The sequence below is a fragment of the Hermetia illucens genome, chromosome 1 (genome assembly GCF_905115235.1).
Source record: "Hermetia illucens chromosome 1, iHerIll2.2.curated.20191125, whole genome shotgun sequence".
Taxonomy (NCBI): Eukaryota; Metazoa; Arthropoda; class Insecta; order Diptera; family Stratiomyidae; genus Hermetia; species Hermetia illucens.
In genome coordinates, this window is record NC_051849.1 from 74,789 (window position 1) to 100,656 (window position 25,868).

Here is a 25,868-nt window from a genome sequence, read left to right on the forward strand (position 1 = left end):
TAGTACTAAAAAATTTAAAGGAGCGAAGAATAAATCCAGGTGTTTCCTCACGAGTAAATTCCTTTGTGTGAAAAATACTCTAAAAAACTAAGAAACCTGTCTGGGGTTCGACCTACCTGACCATTACTTTTCCCTGAAATTTTTACCTGTCTGCATCGGCTTCCTCCGCACGCAAAGATGAATGAACCACTGAATGAACTTTGTTCAAATGTGTGTCCCTTCTTTTCTATTGATTCTCTAAGAAATTGCAGTGAATTTATTTTTCTTTTCTTTTCTTAATGGAACCAAGCAAGACTTGAAAGTGGAAATTAGGTCTTACGTACATACATAGAAACATGCTTGTAGAAGTGTACATTTTAACGAAATGATTACCTTTCATGTCGGAGTGCTCCATATACTCCGATCCAATGCCGAGTGGCAGGAGAAACGCTAGAATAATCCCTAGGTGGAAAAACTGTTTCGAATTCCAACTATCCATCCTGTTCTTATTAATTTGTTCCAGATAGAAAGTATCGTTGCACAATTATTGTCACTCCGTGCCTTTATGTTTTGCCGTCACAGCACAGCACACGAAATTCGTTCAGTTGCGAGATAAAACAGGTTTTGTGCCGTCAAGCGGACAATGTACAGGTAACCACCATCGCGATAGTTGCTGGCAATAGTGTAACTGATCGATTCATTCATGCAAATCAAACTGAGTTTTGAATGAATGGAAAACACGCCGAGGATAAATCTTAAAAGTCCGTCACACTTTCTGGATTTTGAACTCTTACCAGTTTCACCAGTTTTGCTTACAAGGCAACAAATAGCGAGGGGAAGAGATCGCGACGGTACTAACCACGATAAGCGCAACTACCAACAAACGACGATTCTACCTGCGATTGCGCGCAGCCTCACCTTTGTGCAATTTTTTCCCGAACCCACTTGATGACGTAGTTCAGCGCGAATATTATCCGCAATTTTTTTCGCAATTACATTTGGCTCTACGCGTCCATTGTCACTATATGTTTTTACCGCAGACCGACACTAGCGATATTGGCATTTTCAACCAGAACATCCGCAACTCAATCCAAGGCAGGTCGTAAGGGAACTGAGTGGGAACCCCGAAATTGCCACAATATCTCACGCACAAATTTTTGAGTACCACTTGACTTCTTCTACACCAGCCAATTCAAAATGGTTTTACCGTATGCCTACAACTGGCTTCACTTATCTTGTGCAATAAAATCCGATAGTTCCAAGGAAAATAAGAACATCCTTACTAAGCCACCCGACATTCGCTAAACCCCTACGTCCACTCAACGGAACACACCGTAAACAAGTGTTTCAGTCGTTGGCGTCAGCGCTCAGCGGTTGGCGTTGCCCGACGCGCGTTTCCCTTCGAAGCAGTTCAGCATTCCGCAGACGACGGCGCTTAGGATCCGTCGCTACTGCGTGATGAGATCAACAGGTAGCCTTGTCAGCAAAGAGCCAATTCAAAAGCTATGGTTCGAGTATAAAAATAAGAGAGGAGCGAGCCGCCGCTAAGTTACTTCTCACAAATGTTGATCTCACCATAGATTTCAGATTTCAGATTTATTTATTGAGCAAAGAAAAGAAATACATCTGCGGCACAAAAGGAATAATAACTTAAAAGCTCAAGCGGCCTAGCCGGTTACATGTTATAAAGTGAAAAGGTGGTGCATGTCAGTGCTCATTTGACATAACATGTGCTTAAACCTAAGAATAATTTATAACTAAACAAACTAAACAAACATAACACAAAATAGTACTCCGTACTGGGAAACGGGAAAAAGGGAGTTCTTAGGCACCGGTGGACAGGATTGATTAACGGAATTGGAGTAAAGCGCAGTCCTTTCTCAATGGTGTTAGCATTCTGAGAAAGGGCTACCTTTTACTCGATTTGGGCCTGTGCGAGGACCGTGACCCAAGGAGGGAAGGATGAAAAGGACTGTGGGATTGCGGGGCATTTATTGTGGGGCTTAATTGGTAGAAGGAGGAACCTTAATTTAGGGTAGAAATTAATGCTTGTAGGTATTACATTATGTACAGGCTAATTAGTGTCTACTGTCTTAATCTGGACTAAGTAAAGAAAAAATAATAGAAGGTGATCTACACCTGCGCGGGGGATTGACTGCCAGAACATTGGACTTATGCGGTTAGCCTCTGTGAAAGTCCGGGGAGGAGTTTTGATAAAAGGAGGGGATGAAGGAGGGAGAGGAGGCGTGATGGTTGAGAGGAGAGTTAGTGTCCGAGAGGAGAGTCAGCCCTGACACGTACTACCTCTGCTCGAGTAATAGTGCATTGCGTTTAGCGAGATTTTTTATCAGCGGGTTAGGATGGCACAGCCACTTTTTCAGTCTGACGCGCGACAACTTGATCATGTGCGGAATTATGGGGCAAACCCCGGAAAGGTCGTACAGAAGAGAGTTTTGATGAAATTTTAGGTTTGGCCTTCTGTATTTGGCCGTGCATTTCCTGAGTATCGTCCTTTCAAAGCGTTGGAGGGCTTCTGCTACGTTCGGTGACATGTTAGCCCATGCTGGGAAACCGTAGGTCAGGATTGGACGAATGAGAGTCTTGTATAAAAGGGTTTTGGTGGCAGGGGGCAGGGCCCGGGATGAGAGGAGGTTTTTTAAGGCAGCTGAGGCCTTAGAGGCCTTGGCGATAGCAGATCTGACGTGAGGGTTGAATTTGAGTTTGTTGTTGAGGGAGATTCCCAGGTATTTAATATTTGATTTCGGCTTGAGATTGTGGTTAGCAATGCGTAAATGCAGGTTTTTGCTTTCTGGAACTGTGCGCCAGTGGCACTTCCCACTGGGGTTTCTGAAGCAAATAACCTCAGACTTAAGGGAATTAACGGTAAGGGCCCACCGGTTGAAATAAGCGATTACCCTATTGGTTAGGATATTGAGAGAGAGGGAGGCTATTGAGGGCCTGAGACCACTCGCATATAGGATGGTGTCATCGGCGAAGAGGATCCCTCCTGACGCGGGAGGACCATTGTCGTTGGGGGGAACAGGGAGGGAGAAGGGCTGCCTGAGTTGCCGTTGTCGTGGGTTGATCTCACCATAAATTTATTTGGCTGAAAGCCCATCCAAAAACCAAACGCCAGTCTCGTATGTTGAGTTCGCATGCTATGGAAATCGGATGATTAACGGAATGTTTAATGAAACTGCGGCGATTGACAATTATAGGCAGAATGGCGCACTGTTGTAATGATTTTCTTCCACCATGCAACATAGGGTCGGGAGTTGGATCTTCTGTGTGTATCAGTCTTCCTGGGCTGGCATTGAAAGCCTGATGTCGTTTATCAGCTTTTTATTTTGTTTTGAATCTTTGAATTTTCATCCTTCTTATAATAACGAAACGTCTAATTCAGCTTAGATTGTTTGGTTTTGTATAATGTAGTGTTCAGTACTGCTGGCTTGAGGTCACCGATGTTATTATAGGCCGTGTTGTCGTTACAAATACTGGCAACATCTTGTGTGAATCTAAACGAGTACAAAGGGAATTCAATGAAAATGATGGATCATCATAACTTCTGACTTCAAGAGTCTTATAACATTACTGGACGAGAAGGAATATGTAAGTAGGTCATTATCTTTGGGAGAGTATTATAATATGCATCAAAATACCCCTGAAATTAGCCTTTTTTATGGATCAATATCCTCGAACAATTAAATCATTAGAATACCCTTCAGAAAATTAGAACAATTAATCTGATTTGTTAAGTATGACTGTATCTTGGAGGTGAAGGTACAAGTTTAGAAAATTTGAGACTTTGATGAGGAATTCATTTATGTAGATAGATAAGACGTGAATGAAGCAAGTTTAAGAGTAAATTTAAATTATGCTGTCCTAAAAATATTTCACGCCACCTATCGGATGAAGTAAAATGCGTTGGGATGGTAGCAACTTCATTGGGTATTTTTCGAAATTCGTAGATGCCTGACGTTTTGACAGTTGAAATCAGTCGGAAGAGAATAAATAGCGGGGTTGTGTATTCTGCAGTTTGGGTGGACGGTGCAAAATTCGGCTCTCCCTTCATTTGTGCGATATGTTGCAATTTTCGTTGGGAAGCGTGTAACATGGGAAATAATCTAGATGAAGGATTTGTGTGGAATAGCACGGTGGTATGAGTGAAGAACGAATTATGGGAATATGGTTGCTGCGACCTTAGTCTGATTATTCCGATTGCGCAAAACGTCGTGGACCGAATGTGCGCCCCTACTTTTGCTGACGGACTGCAGTCACCTTTATGTAAGTTTAAAATCAACAGACCAGTATTCCCTAAAAAAACGTTAAATGCCAAATGATTTCAGGAGTGCTTGAGCGTAGTAGGGGGTTATTTTACTTTGCATCCATTGTGTTGACATACATGGGTTGCACTCAACGGTAATGTAGGGAAATCTCGGTAATTCAATTGCTTCTAAAATGTCCTATTGTAATGCAAATCTGCCGCTCATCCTATTATCAGCTGTGAAAAACTATTCAGCCGACAAATGAATGCATGCGAATGCCATAAATGATTTTCAGGTCGATTAAACTTGGTCTTCGAAACTCTGCTATTGGAAGTAATACCAATATTGCTCTTGATCACTGCTCTGGCTTTAATCTCTCCGTCAATACCAATGTAGTGCAAAACCGTCTAAACAATTGCTTATAATATTTCAGGCATAGTAACCTTCCTATTTGGGTGAACATGGGCACATAATGTAAATAAATTGATTGTTGACTATTTGGAAAACACTTGTTTGATCTAAATAATTTGACGCCTCATTTTGAAAATGCTTGCAATGTCTTGATTAGCACACGCTAATTTCTCCCTGCTCCCTGCTCATACGTAAATATTGTGCTCATCCTAGATAAACAAACATTGTATATTACCGCATTGATAGATTGATCTAACGCATCTTCACGCATTTCCATTTTACTTTAAAACCGATGGGAACCAGGTACAAGATGCACATATCTATTATATGAGTTACTACTCGCAAGCTCTATTACACATATACATACATACACAAGTCTTCCTCGGGTAATTGATACAAGTAATTGCAAAAAAGCCAAAAAAGAAAAACTAAAACATCCCCATGGACCCCGCCGTTCATATAAGTTCAATTTATATGATGATGACGTCATACATTTCTTAGGGTGCCATAAATCTACCGGAAATGCGAAATCTCGACCTTTTTTAATAATAGTCGGATTGCGTTCAAACTATCGAGAGTTATGTCCTATATTATTGCTATGCTGATGCCAAATTTTGTACTTCTGGGATGAATTTAAGGGGGGTTTTCCGGTAAATTTCTAAAACATGGTAATATACTATTATTCATTTTATTTGTGCAGATGTCGGAATGGGACGTATTTTGAGGCCTAGATTTCATATAGATTCATCACTATGATATTCTTCAGATTTTGGTTGGATAGGTTCTGAGAACGAGACCTGTTTCACTTTTTGCGGCACACATTTTGAGCCCTATCTCCCCTGTGTTTCACCCAATATCAAAAATAAAACCAGTTTGGGAAAATACTATTCGAGCCCTTTCATTTGATAACCCACATGACTATACTCTTTAAAAAAAAATTACACCCCCCTTTCGTATTTAACTTAACACAAAATGGTGTCACACGCTTCATGTGAAGGGGCACACAGACCACATGTTTTCACCAAATTTCGTGACAATCGGTTTAGTCGTATCTGTGTAAATTGAGTGTGATAGACTGACAGACAGAGAGATATTAAATCAATTTTAATAAACCTTAAAAACATCTGCATTTGTTCCATCTAACAAATAACTTCCTTAAACTTGATAACAAGTTCGGCGAATCAGAGTGTATAATTAGTAATTTTGATATCGATCAATAAATGAGTTTTATTCGAGCAGCAATTTACAGCTATATGTATGTATATATAGTATGTGGCCCTTCAATCTGTGATTATAACGGTAGCGTGCAGTGAGTGCAAAGGAAACGACTTTGACTTGGATCTTTGTTAGTAATAGCAGGAGCAATTCACCGAATTTTTCGGTTCGTTCCATGAAACTTCGCAAAGGTGAGGACTGTATTACGGCTGATATTCATGCCAAATTTTGGCTTGCTAGGATAGTGGTTTGACACTAAATTGTGCCCCTTGGAGGCTTCAATGTCAATGTTTGGCAATAAGAAATTTTTGGTGTGTGCTCTCTGTGAATGAATTCTTCTTTCCACATACCGATCTTCTTCTGGAATGTAGATCGCAGTTTCTGTTTTTAATTCTAAGGCGTTAAGTTATTAACTGTTAAGATGACAGCCTGACGTATTTCGCAAGAAGACTGTTTTTCATAGAAAAACTGACAAAGAGACTATACTCGATCTTAGCGTAACTTGCCACTTTTGTCCTTTATTACGTGGAGTAAATAGTAAACCCAAACTTTTCGGTAGAATTTGTTGATTGCAACATGCAGAGATATTTGTATGTGATTTATGATAGTTTTGACTGTATCCTCCAATGTTGATGGCTGTCCCACGAAAAATTATCTTCGTCCGACATTTCCCAAATCCAACTGCCCTTCTGAAAGTTATAGTGATAGTGTTATCTAGCAATGAACTTCTTCTTTCATTTTCTTTAGCCTTTGCCTCGTTTACAAGCGGGGTCGGCTCGTCGTGATCGATTCCACCATTTTGTTCTATCAAAAACCTGATCTGAATGTAATCGCGAGGCTTTTAAATCCCCATCCAGCGTATCAAGCCACCGTTGTTTCAGCTGGCCTTTTGTTCGCTTACCATCAACTTCGATGTTCAGACCAATCTTGACAAGCGAATTCTCGTTAGCGCGAATTACATGACCATACCATCGATGACGCCCCTCTCGCAATTTTTTCACGATCGATGCAACTCCATATCGATCGCGCTCATTTCGGATGTGATCAAAGCATGTTTCGCCACTAGTTCAACGTAATATCTTCATGTCCATTACCTCAAGATGTCGTTCATTGTCTTTTTTAGTCGGCCAACATTCAGATAGAGTTCGAAGAGCGCAATAGAAGGTAGGCATGTGATTTTCACCCAGTGTCTGGATTCTCTAATGGTTTATTGATCTTTGGCGACAAAGCTTTCTAGCATTGTTAGGGAATGAAGTGCTTTAACACATTTTCAGACCTTAATTCAAGTTTGACGTGTGCACTATTACTTCTTCTTTTTCTTCAGCCTTTGTCCCGTTCACAAGCGGGGTCGGCTCGTCGTGATCGGCTTCGCCATTTGGCTCTATCGAATGCCTGATCTGGGTGCAATCTCAAGGTTTTCAAATCGCCATCCAGCGTATCAAGCCACCGTTGCTTAGGTCTGCCTTTTGGTCGTTTACCATCGACTTCGATGTTCAGACCAATCTTGGCAAGTGAATTCTCATTTGCACGAACTGCGTGACCATACCATCGAAGACGCCTCTCTTGCAACTTTTCCACGATCGGTGCAACCCCATAACGATCGCGGATATCCTCCTTTCGTTGTGAAAGTAAGTGTGAAAAGTAAATACTGGAATTAACTGGTGAAAATATATCTCTGGTTCAAATCGTACTGGTTAACATAAATCTTATTTTAGATTTCATCTTGCATTTCCCAGCATAAAATTTTCCAAATACAATTTATACATTTTGCTCAATTTCCTTTCCAGTGGCGAAAGTAAGTTAATAATGACCTATGACCTATGATGTTGCGATATTCAGAAATACCACATGATTTTTCAGCAGAGGACATAAAATTTGTTGCAGTAGGTCGATTTGGAAATTTGAAGAGGTTTCACTGTTGACATTTTTTATTCGCTTTAGTTTAGGGACGATTATGCATATGAGAACTTCGAGAACGATCCACGACATGAATCAAATTTAGCGCAGGGCACTATTTCTAGTCCTTATAAGCTGAAATTGAAAGCGAGTGCGGTAAATGATGAGCATGTTATAGACAATAATTCAGTGGATATGAATAGAGAGGACAAAAGGAATACCAAAGTAAATAAAGTTCGTGACGCAAAAGGCATACGGCGGAAAACTTCAGACGAAGTTTCCATTGCGAACGCAATGAACACTTCGTCTGGATATAATGGCAATGGGTAAGTGTATTGGTATGGTATTTGGTGTTTGGAGGGGTAATTTTTGCTGCAGATCTTTACAAGCAGGAAAAACTCAGAGCTTACCACCGAACACTTCGATGAAGGATTACGACTCGGTCATTTTGAATGCACTTCGCGTGCCCGCAGAAGATTTGGCTAGACAAATTACACTTTTAGATCTTCCTATATTTGCCGCAATATTGCCTGATGAATTGACAAGTTGTGGATGGACGAAGAAAAATAAACTGGAAACGGCACCGAATATTGTGGCATTCACTAAACGCTTCAACAACACGAGCTTTTGGACGGTGCAAGAAATTTTGAGTGGTCAATCTGCGAAACAGCGAGCTGAAACAATAAATCATTTTATTAAAGTATGAAATTAGATGTAATTTTGATTTGAAATTTTGAATGAATACTATTTTAGGTAGCAAAAAAATTATATGATCTCAACAATTTGCACTCATTGTTTGCAATAATTTCGGCGCTACAGAGCGCAAGTGTCTTTCGCCTAAAGAGGACGTGGTCGTGTCTTTCGAAGAAGGATAAGCAAACTTTTGATCGTCTGGCAGATATTTTCACAGATTGTAACAATTGGGAACTACTGCGAAAATATTTAGACAGCTTACGCTTGCCTTGCATACCTTATCTGGGCTTATTTCTTACTGACCTAGTATATATCGACCTAGCGCATCCACATTCTGGTGGGTTGGAATCAGAGCAACGAAAAAATAAAATGAATAATATTCTACGAATAATATCAAATTATCAACAGTCGGACTATAGTCACATACAAGCTAACGAAGGCATCCAAAGTTATTTAAAATCCATTCGTTACATTGAAGAGTTGCAGAACATTTTTGAGGAAGAACAATATAAGTAAGTGGATAGAAGTTTCATATGCCCCAGTTGCTTATAGCTCTAAATTTGTTGCCATCATATAGAAAGTCGTTAATGTTGGAGCCGTTATCGTCAGTTCCTAGTTCTTCGTCCTGCAGTTCAAAAGAATCATTCAGTGTGGACATATCTGGCATCGCATGTTTGAACCTGTCTCCCGCTAAGACTCTTGGGTCTCTGAGGATACCGTCGACATCCGGGTCAAAATTCATACCGACTCATCGCAAATGCCGCAGTCTTGGTTCAAAGTGCGTATTTCTACCATACATTTTATTATATTGTAAATTCTTCCATTGATCATCAATTAATATGTTTCTATCATGAATTGCATTCGTTTCTAACACATTCCATATTTCATATGTGTTTGTGTGTGAAAATGTTGCGGTTGTTGTTTGAATTTTAAAAAGATTTCGTAGTACAAGCTTACCTCGAAATTTTGATGAAAAATGTCCGGTTATCATGATTGCATCAGGTTTTGGAACAATCTCCAATAAACGATGTAAATGTCGGTGAGTGCTGTCCATCATATGCTATGTAAATAAGTCATTTTTTTATAAAGTTTGGAGCACGAAACTTGATTTATGTCTCTAGTTTTATTTAAAATTTACCCTTTCGTTGCTAACAGCACGCATTCCATACAAACATTCTGTGTAGTGGTAATAGGATCTTGAGGGGACTATATTTTTCATTTTTGCTTGATAAATTAAATTTAATTTGAAACTCTTCGATAAGCTGTTAAGCGAGTCGTTTGTTTAATAGATCGCTAGAATTCATTACATTAATACTTTTTATAAGTTGCCTAATTTGATTTCAATTCCTAAAAACATGACCACCATGTTATGCGATGTAATGTTTTCAATGGAAATTACTTCCCCGAACGCCCCTGTTTTCATGTAAAAATATTTATAAAATTTTATTTAATTAATCTGTTGGCAATTTTGTTTTTATTTAGCATATTCGGAAAGGGGAATGTACACCAGGTTAATTCGCAAACGATGTTGTATGGAAGTGACACGGTTCAGCCCCGTCATCTATTAGATGATTCGGTAATAGAGAATAACGCAAATGCAGTACATTCGTGTGACACTATTTCAATAGAAAGTTCGGATGGTGGAACTAGTCCAGTGGAAGGTGATAGAGACGTTTTACTCAATGATAATCAGCACAGTTTCCAGGGCTGCGTCAGACGAAAAACTGTATTGAAAGACGGGAGAAAACCAGCAGTAGCATCATGGCAGAGATACTGGTTACAGATTTGGGCCAACTCTTTAGTTTATTTTGCACCAAAGTCATTTAAAGGTTCAGAGCGAAGCGACTTTAAACATGAACCATGTAAAGTTTGTCCTCTTGATGGATGGGCAACTAGACGGGTTGATAATCCTAAACATAAAAACACGTTTGAATTAGTGAATTCACAAATAGGAACGATATACAGATTTCGGACGGATTGCCCTCAAATGATATTTTCTTGGATGGAGAAAATTCGTCTTGCTTCCCAGAAAAATACGACTAAATGTACATCGATAAACCTAATGTCTTTTGAATAATGTTTTTTTATTTATGAATGGTACGTAAATACTTAATTGGCTTACTCATTTTACACAAGCGTCAAGTTAGGTGCCTGATAAAGGTGTGTATAGAGATTAGCATTAGTTTTAAGAAAATATTAAACTATTCCGTGATTTGAACGTACTCATTGGAACTATATTTGTTGGAGGGTATCACCTTCTATACAAGAACTAGAATCTTGCCATTAAATGCTCTCTTTTTTCTACATGAGGTAAAAATACCTATTTACCATACTATATATGGGAAATTATAACAAAAACTAATCTAGGACACTAAATGTAAGTTTCTTTTTATATGAATCTCGATTAATGTAGAGAGAGATTCGAGGAATATATGTGATTAGACAAAACGAATATGAATAAATGTGAACAAATTTTTACTCGTAAAATGGAGTATTTATTTTTTGTGTTCAGAAAAGAATCAGGTGTCTGCAAAGAGTAGTTACACTCTGGAATTCTAATTAGAAGAAATCACTTCTGGTATATCAAAAAGCAATTTCGACTGCAATGGCGAGAACTATAGCAAAAAGGGACCAGTGGAATTTCGAGCATTCAAAAGGCTCACTCAAGTTTGATTTTATTTGTTGATTTGTCATTGTTTGTTCATGTATACACTTTTGTTTATTTTTCTCTGTGGACTCGTTTAATATTCAGCAAATGTAATTTTAATCGCAAAACTGCATAGGTTGGCAAAATATTTCTTCTCTCGTATTGGGAATACGACGTGAATTCAAAATGAGTCGGATTTAACTATTTTGAGCAGCTGGGAGACGTCTTGAAAGTTATAAATGTGAAATGCTGTGCCTTTTGATGGTAGAGTTGACTTAACTTTAGAAACTTACACATAATGAATCTTCGAGTGAGTGAATACAATTGAAATTTGAAGTTGTTATAAATGTAGAATTAATTCTTTCAGGGATTTTATGCTTTCATCGTCGTTCTGCTTATTTGTGGAGTTAGTGCTGCTTCAGTGAGCAGGTATGTAACTGAGAATTATTGTTGCTTGTTAAACATGTGCAAAGGTTTCTTGCTTTTATATGTTTACATTGTAAAACAAGGAAACTTCCGTTTCTCGCCAAAGACGTTTATACGTTTATAAACGTAGTAAAATATTTGTTTTGCAAGGAGTGAAATTTCTTCTCTTGACTTATATTTAAAAATTCACTAGCAAACCTACTCCATACATAAGAATGATGTTAACATTGCAATATACATACATATTCTGTTGTTCAACTAAAACTAATAAGGCGATGCGTTCAGAGCGAGAATATTATGAGTAGTGATTCATAGGTACATTGGATTAGAATTAAAAAAAACATTCTTTGGCCTTATCTTGTTTTAGTTAATGGCTGTTTTCGAGCGCTGTTTGAACCTAAAATCTACATTAATTTTTATCGTTCGCTATTATAGAGTAGTTCATATTGACGCAAATACTGGAGCAGACAAGGGATTTTGGCGGAAAAAAGTCATCTGGAAACCACGAATGGTTAAGGATTGGGAAGAACGGCGATATGTTGTAGGAATTTGGAAAAAAGTTTGGGGGCCAGTTGAAGTAAAGGAGTGGGTGCCGTTTCCGAAACCTCTTCCCAGTTGGTGAACCGATGAGTATTGATAAAACAAAGAGAATTGCCAGTTTATGGAGCTGAGATAATGTAATTGTAAACATATTTATTTTTCATTTGTTAAGCAAACATAGTAGTGAAGTAAAAAAGAATATGTCTATAAAAGTGATTTACATATTCCAAATCATAAACATAATAAATTTTTTATTTGGTTGTACGGTAGAATTACTCAAATTAGCTTTTGACAATTTTATGTCTATTGTCGGCTCCACACGTTTGGCACTTACCGAAAGCCACCAAACCACCAAAAACATTTGGCGGACCAAACATGTTTCTGAGGGGTTCCAGTCAATTTCCCCAAAATATTTACATATAATATTATTAACTTTGAACGGATATCGGAATGATGGGTGTTTCGTGGCCTAGACACCGTGTAGGGGAAGCTTCATTATTTTTTTTCAAAGTTAAATAATCGATCATTTTGTAGCATCCGAACTATTGTTGTAAATACTATTTGTATTTGGAAGGTTAGATGTAAATCTTTTTGTAAAAGTCTTCCTTTCAACGGGCAGCCCCGTAGACGGCAGAAGCGTGTGATAGGCCCCGCATCGGCTGGTATGAATATCAAACCGGCACTTAGTGTAATCCGGTACTTTAACCTTGCTGACGGACGTCTTTCTCTCCTGTTGTTTGATCCTTAAATGGGCAGTGAAATCAAGCTATTCTAGTAGATATTCACTGAGAACTATTTATTCCTGTAAATCCTACTATTAACAAAGTCAAATTATGTTACAGATGTGTCATTCATCAGGAAACACTTTACACGAGACTATCCAACGATAGTCTGTATATTTTGTCAGATAACTGACTTTGGGATTTAGCGTTCCAAAAAACAGTTTTTAGTGACCTTATAATTTAGTATGCTTTTGAGTAACATGAAATTATTCCATTACAATTAGAAGAAGTGACTTTAATTTTATTTTTATTTTCCAACCGTGGGGTTTTACTTAATGTAATTTCTAATAACGACGGCTTAACGTATGGTGTAAGGAATTCTCGTCATCGCAGTCACATTGTTATTGGAAAAGAGTGGCAGGACAAACAAGTTGTGTAGACACATAGACTAATTCGGACAATATATTATTGTCCGAAAGGCGAACATCCATCAAAACATCGACACTGAAGCGTGAATTGCAAGCGTGGGTAATGGGGCTAGTGGGTGGAAAACTATTATAAATATTTTTCCGTGAATTTTGGACCTTGTTTCAGGTTTGAAAGCATCGTCAGTCGTCATTCCATTGGATGCAAGGTCTTTATAAACATGAGCAAATAGAGAATAAACGGCAGAATAGATATTGGCAATTTTTTTTTTTGAAAACAATTTATTTTAACAAAGGTAATAATAACAATAACATTTGACATCACCTAAAAGCGGTCCATATAAATATTGAGTTATTTCTATGACTGGTATGTACAATGGGATAATTTAATTTCATGGAAATATAAAATAAAAGTATGAAACTGTCAATAAATAGTTTAACTACTTTTTTGTTCTTCTGGATGTATGATTGACTTTGATGAAGATTTGTCAATTAATGGTGGTTTGATTTCAGTATCTTTGCGATCCCAGTCATGTGAGACAACATGATCATGATGAATATGATCGTGATGAATGTGATCATGGTGATCAGGTGAAGGGAACCATTCGGATATCCACACTGGTCTCCAGATTTTTTTCCAAGCAGGCACCCAGATCTCTTTCCAGCCTGGAATCCACGTTTGTTTCCATGCTGATTTCCATTCTAAACGCTTGGAATCTTCATAATCTAATTTCTTGCTATGTTTATAAATTTGTTTCCAAGCTTCCTTCCAAACTAATTTCTTAGAATCAACCCATATTTGTTTTTTTTCAGGACGCCATATTTGCTTCCAATCTTCACGCCAATCAAGCTTTTTCTTGGGTACCCATATTTGCTTTTTAGCTGGCTTCCAAATTTTTTTCCAATGAGATTTCCAAACAATTTTAGACTTCCATAAGTCATGGCTTGTATATTCCCAACCATGATGATCTTGCCCTAAGTATTTCTCTCCTGGAATTCCAACTTTGATGCGTTCGGGTAGCCAGTATTGTTTCCAAGCGGGCACCTGGATTTCCTTCCAAGCTTCCACTTTAACTTCTTTCCACACAGGAACCCAGATTCGCTTCCAGTCTGGAACTTGTATCTCTTTCCTAAAAATATATAGAAAATATATAAAAAATCGATATCGAATATCCAATATGCTATAGACTCAACTTACCAGGCCGGAACTTTAATAGGTTGCCATACTGGTTTGAATATTTGTTTCCAAGCTGGAACTTGTACGTCACGCCATACTGGAACCTTTGTCGGTACCCAAATAGGTTTCCAAATTTGTTTCCAAGATGGTTTCCAGATTTGTTTTTTAGATGGTTTCCAAATTTTCTTCCAACCTTCTTTCCATATCAATTTTTTCTTCCAGAAACCGGGATCATGGTCTTCGTGGTAATGATGATGACTATGATGATGATCATCGATTACATCAAAACCAATCCTTTGCTGAATCACCTGGCTGTTTGAGGATTGTGACTCTTCAGCATTTTGATCTAAAACTGCTTTGCCATACACTAGTTGTGCTAAATATATACTGCAATAGAATGCAATCTACAAACAAAGGAAAATGAAAGGATTCAGACTTATTTATAATCGTGCTACGGTAACTTTGAGAAATCCAAAATTTTTCCTATCTCAACAGTTGCACTTTCATACAGGAATGTAAATTGAACTGTATATGTATGATTTTTTAAATATCTGCGGGCAGGTAAAATGTATAAGATATCCAGAAGAAGTATGGATTCCATTTTCTTGAGCAACATTAATCCACTTGAAATCGAAACAGAGCTCTTTAAGTATTAAATATATGGCTGCCTAAAGTTGGTATATATAGCAAAGCGCATCAAACACACCATCTAAATATCTATTAGGTAGACTGTGCTGGTACGTCCAAAAGTATTTGATCTGTACCCTGACTCACCCTTTCTTTTGAAATTGTAATAAGTTAGGGTTTGGAACTTTGAAGTGCAATACCCGCCGCACGCCTTCCAGGTTTACTTATTTATTATATTTGATATATTTGATCAACAATAAACGGAGAATACTCCAATTACTGATTGCATATAGGAACACATAAAAAAATATAACGCGTCAATAACTCTACTTTTGTGAATGGCTAGGGATGAAGTGGGAGAACCAAGCTTCAAACGGCTATAATCACGTAATATTCTGGGGAAGGGAGGGTTGAATATTAAGGTTTCGAATATTGTGTAATGTGTCCCGGTATTGAATTTCGGCCACAGAGCTGTCCATCAAGTCGTTACAAAGTTTGAAAATCGCACATGGTCAACACAAGTCAGGAATCTTCGAGACTACTGATGTCAGATTAAGAAAAACCAGACGATCGGAATAAGTGAAGCAGGAAAGATTCTTTTAAAAGTTAGGCATCGAATAAACCCCCTTTGCACAGATTAAATAATTCTGGTAAGAGGATCACACTACGGAAGCAAATTTAAGAATATTGCGGACGAAGGAATTATAAAGGATAACTGAGGAATGGATATCCAAGAATTAATGGCAGTAACAATGGATTAAGTGTCCGGATAGCTGAGTGGTTAGAGCACAAGGCTGTCGGTCGGAAGGTCGCGGTTCAAATCTCGCTGGCGGCAGTGGGATTTGCATCGTGATTTGATGTCGGATACCAGTCGACTCTGTTGTGAATGAGTACCTGAGTCAAATCAGGGTAATAATCTCGGGCGAGCGTAATGCTGACCACATTGCCTCCTACAGTGTTCTGTAGTGTACCGTTACGGTCTTGAGTGAAGTGCTCTAACACACTTCAAGGCCCTGATCCAATCTGGATTGTTGTGCCAACGATTATTATAATTATTAACAACGGATTAAGTCGATCATTCCAGGAGCGCGAGTATCTCGACATAATGAAAATTAAATCGGAGTTTGGTGTCAAAGGCCAGACAGAGATCCTTGTAAAAGCCTATCACCGTAAAGAACGGATGTTGGGGCAGAGGTTATTACTAAATAGCAGATTGAGTAGCATTTCCTCACATTAAGTGGAAACTTGTTCTGAACACACCGAAGATATGTGTCAAGGTTTGACTGAAGGCTGCAGTAACCAGTAGTCGAATCGATTACAGAAAATAGTTTTAAATCGCCCTCATATAAAAGATTAGGACAAGTACGGAAGGATTATTCATGAAAAATGAAAACAGAAATGTACCGAAGATGGGGCCCTGAGGTAATCCCAATGAGGGAAAAAAGGCGATGAAATGCGACCATTGGAGAAGACGCGATTTACTCTAGTGTTAAGTCCATGCGATCGGATTTTTGTGAGTAGCAAGGAGTGGCCAATAGAATCGAAAGCTTTAAAAAGTCAGTGTAGATTTACCTACATAGTTTCTTGTATTCAGAGACTTCGCAACGAAATCGATGTATTCCAGAAAATTAGTCACAGTTCAGCGAACGTGTTAAAACCTATGCTATTCTTTCACACTGACGTCGACACGACAACGGGTCGAAAGGCATCCGTTTGAATTCTTGTTGCTCAAGCGAGTTTCGATGCTCTCTAAAGACTTTTGCATGCATTTTTAATTAGAATTTTCGTAGGTTGCAACGAAGTGGCGCGTCTGTGGTTGCTCGTTCAAGTTGCACCAACGGCTGCAATATCAGAAAATTTTGATGTGCGGCCGAAGCCTTCGGTTGGCAACATTATCTCGATGTCCGGTGTAGTCGGTGTAATAGGCACTTTTGACATTAAGTTACAATTAATTTGCAACAGACCATGCAACTTAATTAGAAACCTCAGTATGTTTTCAGATTTTGAATAGTTTAGTTGCTGGAACTTGAACGAGCAAATGCAACTTGCTCACAGATGCACAGCTTGGTTGCAACCAGGAAATTTGGTTGGCGATGTTATCGACAAGTGCTGAAAAAGAGACAGGAAGAGAAAAAATAGCCTTATAGGTTTGGGCTCTCAAATTCTAGGCAAATCACCAAAGTCCATTTTAGTGCTGTTTACAATAAGCGACATCAAGTTCATCTAAAAACACTACAGACAGTCTGAGTGAAATTATGCGGTGTTTCCAACGATTAATTAATTGAAGTAATAAAAACTTGTTGTTTCTTTTTCGTTGGTGTGGATATTTATTCTTGCAAATACCGATATTTCGGGAACCACTTGTTCCCTTCATCAGTGCAAACAAGTTTCTACAGACAGGAGACTCAATTCGAGATTCAAGGCAGACCGGGGAACGGGCAGCAGTCATCATTAGGTACGAGAAGACTTTGGCTTATATTTTTATGTGTTGGTGTGTTGGCGTGTCGTAGGCGCCTATATGTTTTTTTTTGGGGATGTGTACCTATAAACAGCTATGCTCATGCAACCATATGCACGTAGATATACACGGCGATAAACTTTTGAACGGAGATGCGCTGAATCGCAATAATTTTCTTCCACCGTAAAAATTCAATCATTGAACAGTTGGACATGGTCTTCTTAAGTTTGTGTCAGTCAGAAAGATGGTTATCCACAGGAGGGACAAATTTGATGGCCCTTGAGATTGCCAGTGTTGGATTCGTTTGTGATAATCTTCAGTTCGAACCTTCTTGCCCCTATTCAGGAGGAATTTGGCAAAGGTTCAAAACTAAGAAGACGTAACTGTTGATTGGACTCCTCTACATCTTTCGGATAAGGAAGAGTGAAGAACATTAACGATCACCAAATGAGGTAGGGTAGGTCAAAGATAAAATAATCCTCAATATTTGATAGCATCCCAGATAGCTATTGGAGACGCCTTAGGGGTCAGCTGCAGAAAAACCCAAATTTCGGTATCGTAATAATATTTTTCAGGCAGAGTATACTTAAAAAAATCGCGCATAATGCAATGAAGTTGTTTGTTGCACGTATTTACATACATAATACATCGCCACAGCATTAATCATAAGTATTATTATGAATACCATTAAAGCTCCACCATGCTAATGCTACTGCCTCAATTCAAATGTGATAATAAGATGCATGAGAGTGTGAGCGGAAGAGGTATCGAACTGACCACTTTCACTTTTAGCTGTAACCGCTGATTGCTCCGACCTACACGAGACGTGGTCGCGAAGACGCCAGCTGAATGCCTTATGAGGTATGTCTGTGAACGTTCAAAATTTCACGTGTATGGCTATCTATTTATAGGATGTTTACATGAGATAACTATGCAAGCAGTTATGTAATTTGAATAAAGGTGCTTTCTTGTTACCATTAATTGCTGCTGATCATCATTAAACCAAGCACCTGATCATTTGAAATGAAGGGCAGCTTGGATTTTGCTTTCATCATGAGTTACGAATTTTATGGAAGTGTGCTTAAGTTAAAATTTTGCGTTTGCAATTTAACATCGATCAGTCGATGTGTTTATAACAATGTACAATGGGAAGGATGCGTATTTTTTGTGTTACATAGTTCAAAAGTCCTGAATATATCTCTCTGAAAATTGGTGTTCCCTAGACGGTAACAACCTCCGCGGAGTTTTCACATAATCAATATCGGTTTGATTGGATGGTTGGAATCATGTATAACCCCTTAAGTTTGAAACGCTAATGAGAGAAGCATGATTTTAGGTCAATTTTGCTATCGGCTCCTCTTATTGTTGGAGAGTGAAAGTGAAGAGGTTGTGGATATGTTAATCAACATCTTCTGTTTACTCTTGAAAATATTGATTTTTGTGCACAAATCGTGCATCTTTAATTGAAGACTTACGGCATGCAAGCAATACCTCGCATTGCTGAATTGTCCTTCAATGGGAGTTCCAATCAAAAAGTGTTTTTTTGAGGTTTTTTAATTAACAGATTTGCTCTGCTCAAGAAATCGTAAGCGACAATATTCACAATTCAGTTCCTAATTAGGTTCATGAGGTCAACAGTTTTATGTATAATGTTGGAAACAACTACTACTCCTCAAATGCTACAATAATTTAAATTTTTTACGTCACTAAAGCAGCTACATAAGTGTGTGAATTAGGACTTTTTCTCGCCGTTCTTCATGAAATCTCACACATTTTTCGTAATGAAGTTTTAAACTGAAAACCCGTCCATATCACTCTTATGGCCTTCATCCAGGCTATTGCTATCCCTAACCGTTTCGACTTTTCGAATAAAGAACTCACTATCCAGATCCAGTTGAAGATATCTCCTTTTTCTTCAACTGAAAAATTAGCTACTTATTTGCATTTACGCGTCGAACTATGGGACCAGCACTAAAATCACCAAAAGCTTTCAACCTGATTCAACACAAGCACTTTCGCTCACATCCGAAATAAATAAATTCACAAAAAGAATTTTACCACAAAACTCCATCGGGACTTCATGTTTCCCGGAGCTGGTGACTTTAGAAACTAGTAGACAACAAAAGAAAGTTTAACTATTGTCGGGTCCTCTTTGAGGAAAAAACTGAGCCTGCATGCAGATACCAATCAGTTAAATACTAATGAAAGATACAATTGATGGTGGGTACAAACTTGCTAACCATTTTCTCCGACCTCTAAGAGTGGCGACGAAAATAGGGGGTGTTTCGGTACAGTGACAAGACCATTTAGGTTAAGCTCCATTTCGGGCTACCACCATGCCTAAATGCAACTGTACTATTACCCACAACTAATAATATTTTGCTGGCGACGCGAGGCGTTTTGTTTTGATGGCATTGGAGATGGTGAAATTCTTTCACAACCGCCTTTCTTCGAATGTGCTGGCGATCGTATTCGCGCATCGTAATATTACATACAAGTATAATACATTTATGGCAGCATCGCCAAACCATACGGATTCAGTTTTGATGTTACATAATTTGGAGGGTCCACTAGAAGCTTAGTTAGTGGAGTTTCCAAAATGAGTCATTGGGTGAACTGAAAACTTTGATTTTGGTCAAATTTCGGTGCAAATGGCTTGGAAGATCTTCATGGTAAATAATGGTTATTTTAAGTTCGAATGCAAAAGTTCAACTTTGTTAATTGATTTAGCTCAGACGTTTGTATTATAGCATTAGTGCAATTGAATTACGGTTGCGATGCATGGTAAAAAACCTTGATCAGACTCAACATAAAGATTCATAAATTCCAGTTTGATGTGTACAGAATAGACATAAAAGTTCCTAAATACTGACCGAGTGTAGTCAGTTCGACATTGTTATAAAGGTGTACAAAGGTAGGAGAGAAGAGTAATATGGATGCTAAGAGGATGTAGACGTGATAGCCGTTAGTTGATTTTTACTGTATCTGACTGCATGTTCATTTGCCGAAGAAGTAGTTTTAATGATTTTCTCACTTCTTTTTCTTCAGCCTTTGTCCCGTTCACAAGCGGGGTCGGTTCGTCGCCATCCAGCGTATCAAGCCACCGTTGCTTAGGTCTGCCTTTTGGTCGTTTACCATCGACTTCGATGTTCAGACCAATATTGGCAAGTGAATTCTCGTTTGCACGAATTGCGTGACCATACCATCGAAGACGCCTCTCTCGCAACTTTTCCACGATCGGTGAAACCCCATAACGATCGCGGATATCCTCATTTCGGATGTGATCTAAACGTGTGACGCCACTAGTCCAACATAGCATCTTCGTCTCCATTACCGCAAGACGGCGTTCATTGTCTTTTATGGTCAGCCAACACTCAGAACCATAGAAAGCGACTGGACGGACGACATTGCGGTAAATTTTAGATTTGAGACGTTCGTTGATACGTCGATCACAAAGGACACCAGTTGTGGAACGCCACTTCATCCAGGTTGCGTTAACGCGTGAAGCAATTTCATAACGCAGTTCTCCATTGGCTGATAGCGTTGACCCGAGGTATTTAAATCGCTCAGTTCTGGGCAGATCACTGCCACTGACAGTGATTGTTCCTGTTTCATGGGGATCGGTCGTCAAAAATTCAGTTTTGTTTAAATTCAATCTGAGACCGTGTTGCATGAGGCGATCATTCCATTTTTGAACAAGTTGCTCGAGATCATTTTTGCTATCAGATGCTAGGAAAACATCATCTGCATAAAGCAGTGTGTAGGGCGCTGGACGTTGGATATCCCGTGTGACGGTGTCCATAACAAGGACAAAGAGGAATGGTGAGATGGCACTTCCTTGATGAACACCAACAGAGACACGAAGCGGTTTTGATACACCCGCCATACTTCGAACTTTACTTTTTGGATCGTGGTAGAGCAATTGAACCCAGCGCACGAGTTCTTCTGGCACGATATTAAAAACTGACGGGGTACTAAAAAATAATTTAATTGAATGTTGATTGCAGATGCCAAATAATACGTTTGATTAAAATAAAATTGAACTACAGGATGCGCTCCATTTTTTCCTGTTGGTCAAATAAGTGATAGCAACTCTTCCTTTTTCTTCCAGTTTTTGTTTCCGCGCATAAAGTATGATTAGCCGATTTATATCCATAAATGTCTTTTTACGTCTTAACATAGATTCACTTGGAGAAGCTTATCATCTGTCCCTCTGAACTATTTCTAGGATGTAGTTGAGTTTCTGATCATACTATTGTTTAGTGAGGGTGAGGGAGAGCATTCTACTTAACGTGAGTGGTATGATGCCATTTTGTGGGCGAAACAATGTGTGATTGAACAAAATGTATATTGGCGGTGTTTTCAACAAGACGCATTCTTATTTTCATCATCATCATTATCAACGGTGCAACAAACGGTATCCGGTCTAGATCTGCCTTAGTAAGGAACTCCCCCTCCCGGTTTGGCGTCGAGATCCAGCATTTCGATATCCCTAAAAGCTGTCTGGCGTCCTGACCTACACCATCGCTTCATCTCAGGCAGAGTCTGTCTCGCCTTCTTTTTCTACCGTAGATATTGCCCTTATAGACTTTCCGGGTGGGATCATCCTCATCCATACGGATTAAGTGACCCACCCACCGTAACCTATTGAGCCGGATTTTATCCACAACCTGACGGCCGTGATATCGCTCATAGATTTCTCGAACGATCTCGAACGCGGCCAAGATTTCGCAATTATTTTTGCTAAGAACTCAAGTCTCCGAAGAATACATAAGGAATGGCAAAATGATAGTTTTATACAGTAAGAGCTTTGACCCTATGGTGAGACATTTCGAGCGAAACAGTTTTTAAAAGCTGAAATAGGTTCTGTTGGCAGCCAACAACCGTGCGCGGATTTCATCGTCATAGCTGTTATCGGTTGTGATTTTCAACCCTAGATAGGAGAAATTTTCAACGGTCTCAAAGTTGTAGTTTCGCATCTTTATTGTTTTCGTTTGACCATTGCGATTCGATGTTTTTGGTTGTTTGGTTTTTGGTGTCGACGTTGCCACCATGTACTTCGCCTTGCCTTCATTAATGTGCAGCTCGAGATCTCGTACCCCCTGCTCGATCTGGATGAAGGTAGACTGTACATGTCGGGTTGTTCTTCCCATGATGTCAATATCGTCAGCATAGGCCAGTAGTTGGGTGAACTTGAAGAGGATGGTGCCTCTCGCATTGACATCTGAATCGCAAATCACTTTCTCCAGGGCCAGGTTAAAGAGGACGCATGATAGGGCGTCCCTTTGCCTTAAACCGTTGTTGATGTTGCATAGTTTCGAGATTAATCCTGCTGCTTTTATCTGGCCTCACACATTGGTCAGGGGCAGCGTAGTCAATCTTATCAATTTCGCCGGATACCGAATTCTCTCATGGCCGTGTACAATTTTACTCTGCCTATGCTAGGCATAGGCATTAGAGTATTATTAGACTTGCAGATACCTGTAATATCGGTAACTGCCAGGGTAATAATACCATATACTATATAGAAAAAACATAAATCATTGTGTGGGGCATAGAACGACAATCAAAGTCATGAGCTATTGTTGTTAGTTTATAGCAATGTGCTTAAATTGTGCCACGTAAAGTTAAGGCGATAAATTTTTCAATCATCTTGGGGTAATGAGTTCCATGCTATGACATAGCTAACAATGAATTGGTCGCTCTTTCTCAATGTGTCACGTTCATGGGTACTTGACCTTTTTGCTGCCGATGTACTTCATTTACCATAGTCTCAACCCAAGGCGCCCCGAGGACATGACGCAGGCATGCGTTGATGAAGGCTTGGAACTTTTAACGTTTGTGTTTATCTTCAACTTGTCTCTGGGCTTCTTTTTCCAAATGCAGGTCCATGACTCAATGAGTGAGTGGTGTCATCAGCGAAATAGAGGCGATTGGGGCCAGATGATGTATTCCATTGAATCCCTGCACATTCTCCCGCTAAGGTAGCATGAAGAACGTCACTGATATCGAGAAGAAAAAGTAGCGGTGACAAAATGCAACCCTCACATACTTCACCTCGTACTTCAAATTCCTCAGAGATTTCATCTTGGTCGAGCTTTTTGCCGCCCTAATAACTGCTAGCCGTTTCTTTGTAATGCCAGTCCTGTGTAGGATTTTCCAGATACACTCTTTATTCATTCCATCACGTAAAGGAAGGAAGCTCATGTAAAGCGGCTAATTTTAAAAAAAGTTGGTACTTTTACTATGATTAAGTTTATTTGAAGGGATGTCGGCATGGGATGTATTTTGGACGCAGTGTAACTTCCCTTGACAATATTATTATTGTTAGCATGTAGTTAATAAGCGTGTAAAAAACTATTTGCACTAAATGCACTCTTGTGGTTTGGGTTGTAATTTTTTGCATGCTCATGGAATTGTGTGTATTTGGGGCAATCAATTTGCATGCTTTACAGGCTTATATCCGCTTACACGCTTGATGCTAATACACCCTTTGAACTGTAACCGCAGTCTTAGGTTTGAAATGCCATCGTTTTGATCTTAAGGAATTTAGGAATATTTTTTTTGAATGATATTTTACTGCCAGCTTGTCATCCAATTGCTGTAGTTCGGACTTGGGCAACTGGAGAAATTGTTTGATATATGAAAAAGTTTTGTCTTGTTTTCGACAAAATTATTTATTTAATAATTTTGTGTTATCGATTACGTGGACTTATGGACTTATTGGAGAAAATAATAAGTGTAAGATGATTGTTTTTTTCCTGTAATGATATAATATGTATAAATATAATAGTTCAATTTGTTTGCGATTTTTCGGTTGATGAAATATTGGATTGCATAACATACATATTGATGTGCATGTTGTGATGGAGATTACAATAAAATTTTTCCATTTGGGGATTTCAAAACACATTTCAAATGGAAATCTATTTAATAAAATAAGGAAAGACAAGATACGGTGATATATATCAAGTCAACCTGATTTGGATATTTTGGCCACTGTTCTGATTTATTTAAAAGTTAATTTAATTTATCAGCTTCATGTGTCCATTTCAATCTCTCTTTTCTTGTAAAACTGGTTTGCGAACACTAACGATTGCTAGATAGTGACATCTCAAGAAAAATGCATTTCGGAAATCAGAAAACTATTTGTACCGGAGAACTATGTAGCCGTCATGATACCTTTTCCAAAATATGTGCATTTGTAACACACTTTTAGGGAAACTAGAATATATAGATCTAGAAATTTATAGACTAGTGGTTATATATAATATATAATTTAGAATTATGGAATCATTGGGATGGCTTGGAAAGGATTACATATTTAGCTTCTGGTACTGCTTACATCCGAAGGATTCGGTCACGAAGAAACACTTGCAATTTAGCACTTCCTGCTTTACGTTTAAATTCACCCACCTTTTTTGGAGTAAGCAACTTTCATTTTCGTAGATATCTATTCCGCACATTTCTCGAATGAATCGCAATGAAGCTGTGATCTTGCTCTTGGCAGTTAAATCATGCCTCGGTAACGAGTGCACCGTTTCTTACTCTAATAGTTTCAAGTACGGCATACAAAAATATACAAGACAATTTCTTGTGCATATGTGAATGTACAAAATGCAGTCTTCCTGAACATCCAGACGTGGCTACGCTTGTTGCTTTTACGGCCTAACAGCGTCGTACACTCAAGACGTTTCAAGACCGGTTGCAATCACTTTTACTTTCCTTTGGGGGAAATAAACATTATTGTACCGCTTACTTCACGAGGCAGATAAGCAGTCCTGCTTGCTGCATTGAAATTACTTGCAATTATTCGTTCGATTTGATCACTAACATTATTTAAGGCTTTATATATACTATATAAATGAATTAGGTACATATTTTTGATGGATTCCATTTCGAGAAGTGTATTGGCCGAATATCGATTTAGGAGGCCGTTTAAATTACTCAAATTTCGGTGTAGTGAAATCGAAACAATTCAAATTGATGTCACAACTCCAGACATGAATGTACGTATTGTATATGAATACATTTAGTAGAAGCATTTCTGAAATGCACGTAGTTCAGTAGGGGGTGAATATTGAGAAGAAATGTTTAAAATAAAAATAAATTATTTAAATTTCCAGAAATACTGCATCGAGTTAAAATCGATGAGAAATTTCAAAGTTTCAGAGTGGAATCCGTTTAGAAATTATTCTGTCCATTTACATATTTCATGACTCTTCGCCAAAAGGACTTAAAGGAGTCCAATAGACATTTCTCAAACATCTCGACAATACTGATGACATCTGTTTCGTCCCTCACCCAGTCTGATAGGTATGGTCTGAGAAATTACTGTAATCATACCTTGGAAAAAATTCGGTGTGGAAGTTATAATGATTCACTCT

General features: G+C 38.6%; 4 protein-coding genes across 5 annotated transcripts in view; 2 read left to right on the forward strand and 2 right to left on the reverse strand.

Moving 5' to 3' along the window:
- LOC119646962 (epidermal growth factor receptor) overlaps positions 1-1,316 on the reverse strand; it is a 51,172-nt gene extending 49,856 nt beyond the window's left edge. Inside the window, exon 1 of the mRNA XM_038047662.1 lies at positions 373-1,316. Coding sequence (XP_037903590.1) covers positions 373-478 — 106 coding nt within the window. The 5' untranslated portion in view covers positions 479-1,316. The remainder of the gene's footprint in view (positions 1-372) is intronic.
- A 2,655-nt stretch (positions 1,317-3,971) lies between these two features.
- LOC119661302 (ras-specific guanine nucleotide-releasing factor RalGPS2) lies at positions 3,972-10,946 on the forward strand. 2 transcript variants are annotated; one of them, XM_038070590.1, is made up of 8 exons: positions 3,972-4,263; positions 7,658-7,753; positions 7,812-8,092; positions 8,145-8,466; positions 8,520-8,971; positions 9,037-9,237; positions 9,397-9,498; positions 9,942-10,946. In XM_038070590.1, exons 2-8 carry the CDS (start codon positions 7,691-7,693, stop codon positions 10,534-10,536), a joined length of 2,016 nt encoding a protein of 671 aa, XP_037926518.1. In that variant the 5' UTR covers positions 3,972-4,263; positions 7,658-7,690; the 3' UTR covers positions 10,537-10,946. The 2 variants fall into 2 exon arrangements, with proteins under 2 accessions (XP_037926518.1, XP_037926519.1); XM_038070591.1 differs by lacking the exon at positions 9,397-9,498.
- A 373-nt stretch (positions 10,947-11,319) lies between these two features.
- On the forward strand, positions 11,320-12,336 carry LOC119661193. The gene is made up of 3 exons (XM_038070415.1): positions 11,320-11,416; positions 11,474-11,535; positions 11,968-12,336. The coding sequence occupies exons 1-3, from the start codon at positions 11,405-11,407 to the stop codon at positions 12,152-12,154; spliced, it is 261 nt and encodes an 86-aa protein (XP_037926343.1). The 5' UTR covers positions 11,320-11,404; the 3' UTR covers positions 12,155-12,336.
- Positions 12,337-13,499: 1,163 nt separating this feature from the next.
- Positions 13,500-19,695, reverse strand: LOC119646916. Its single transcript, XM_038047588.1, has 3 exons — positions 19,540-19,695; positions 14,418-14,800; positions 13,500-14,349 (listed from the first exon to the last, which is right to left on the reverse strand). The coding sequence occupies exons 1-3, from the start codon at positions 19,561-19,563 to the stop codon at positions 13,656-13,658; spliced, it is 1,101 nt and encodes a 366-aa protein (XP_037903516.1). The 5' UTR covers positions 19,564-19,695; the 3' UTR covers positions 13,500-13,655.
- Positions 19,696-25,868: the final 6,173 nt, after the last annotated feature.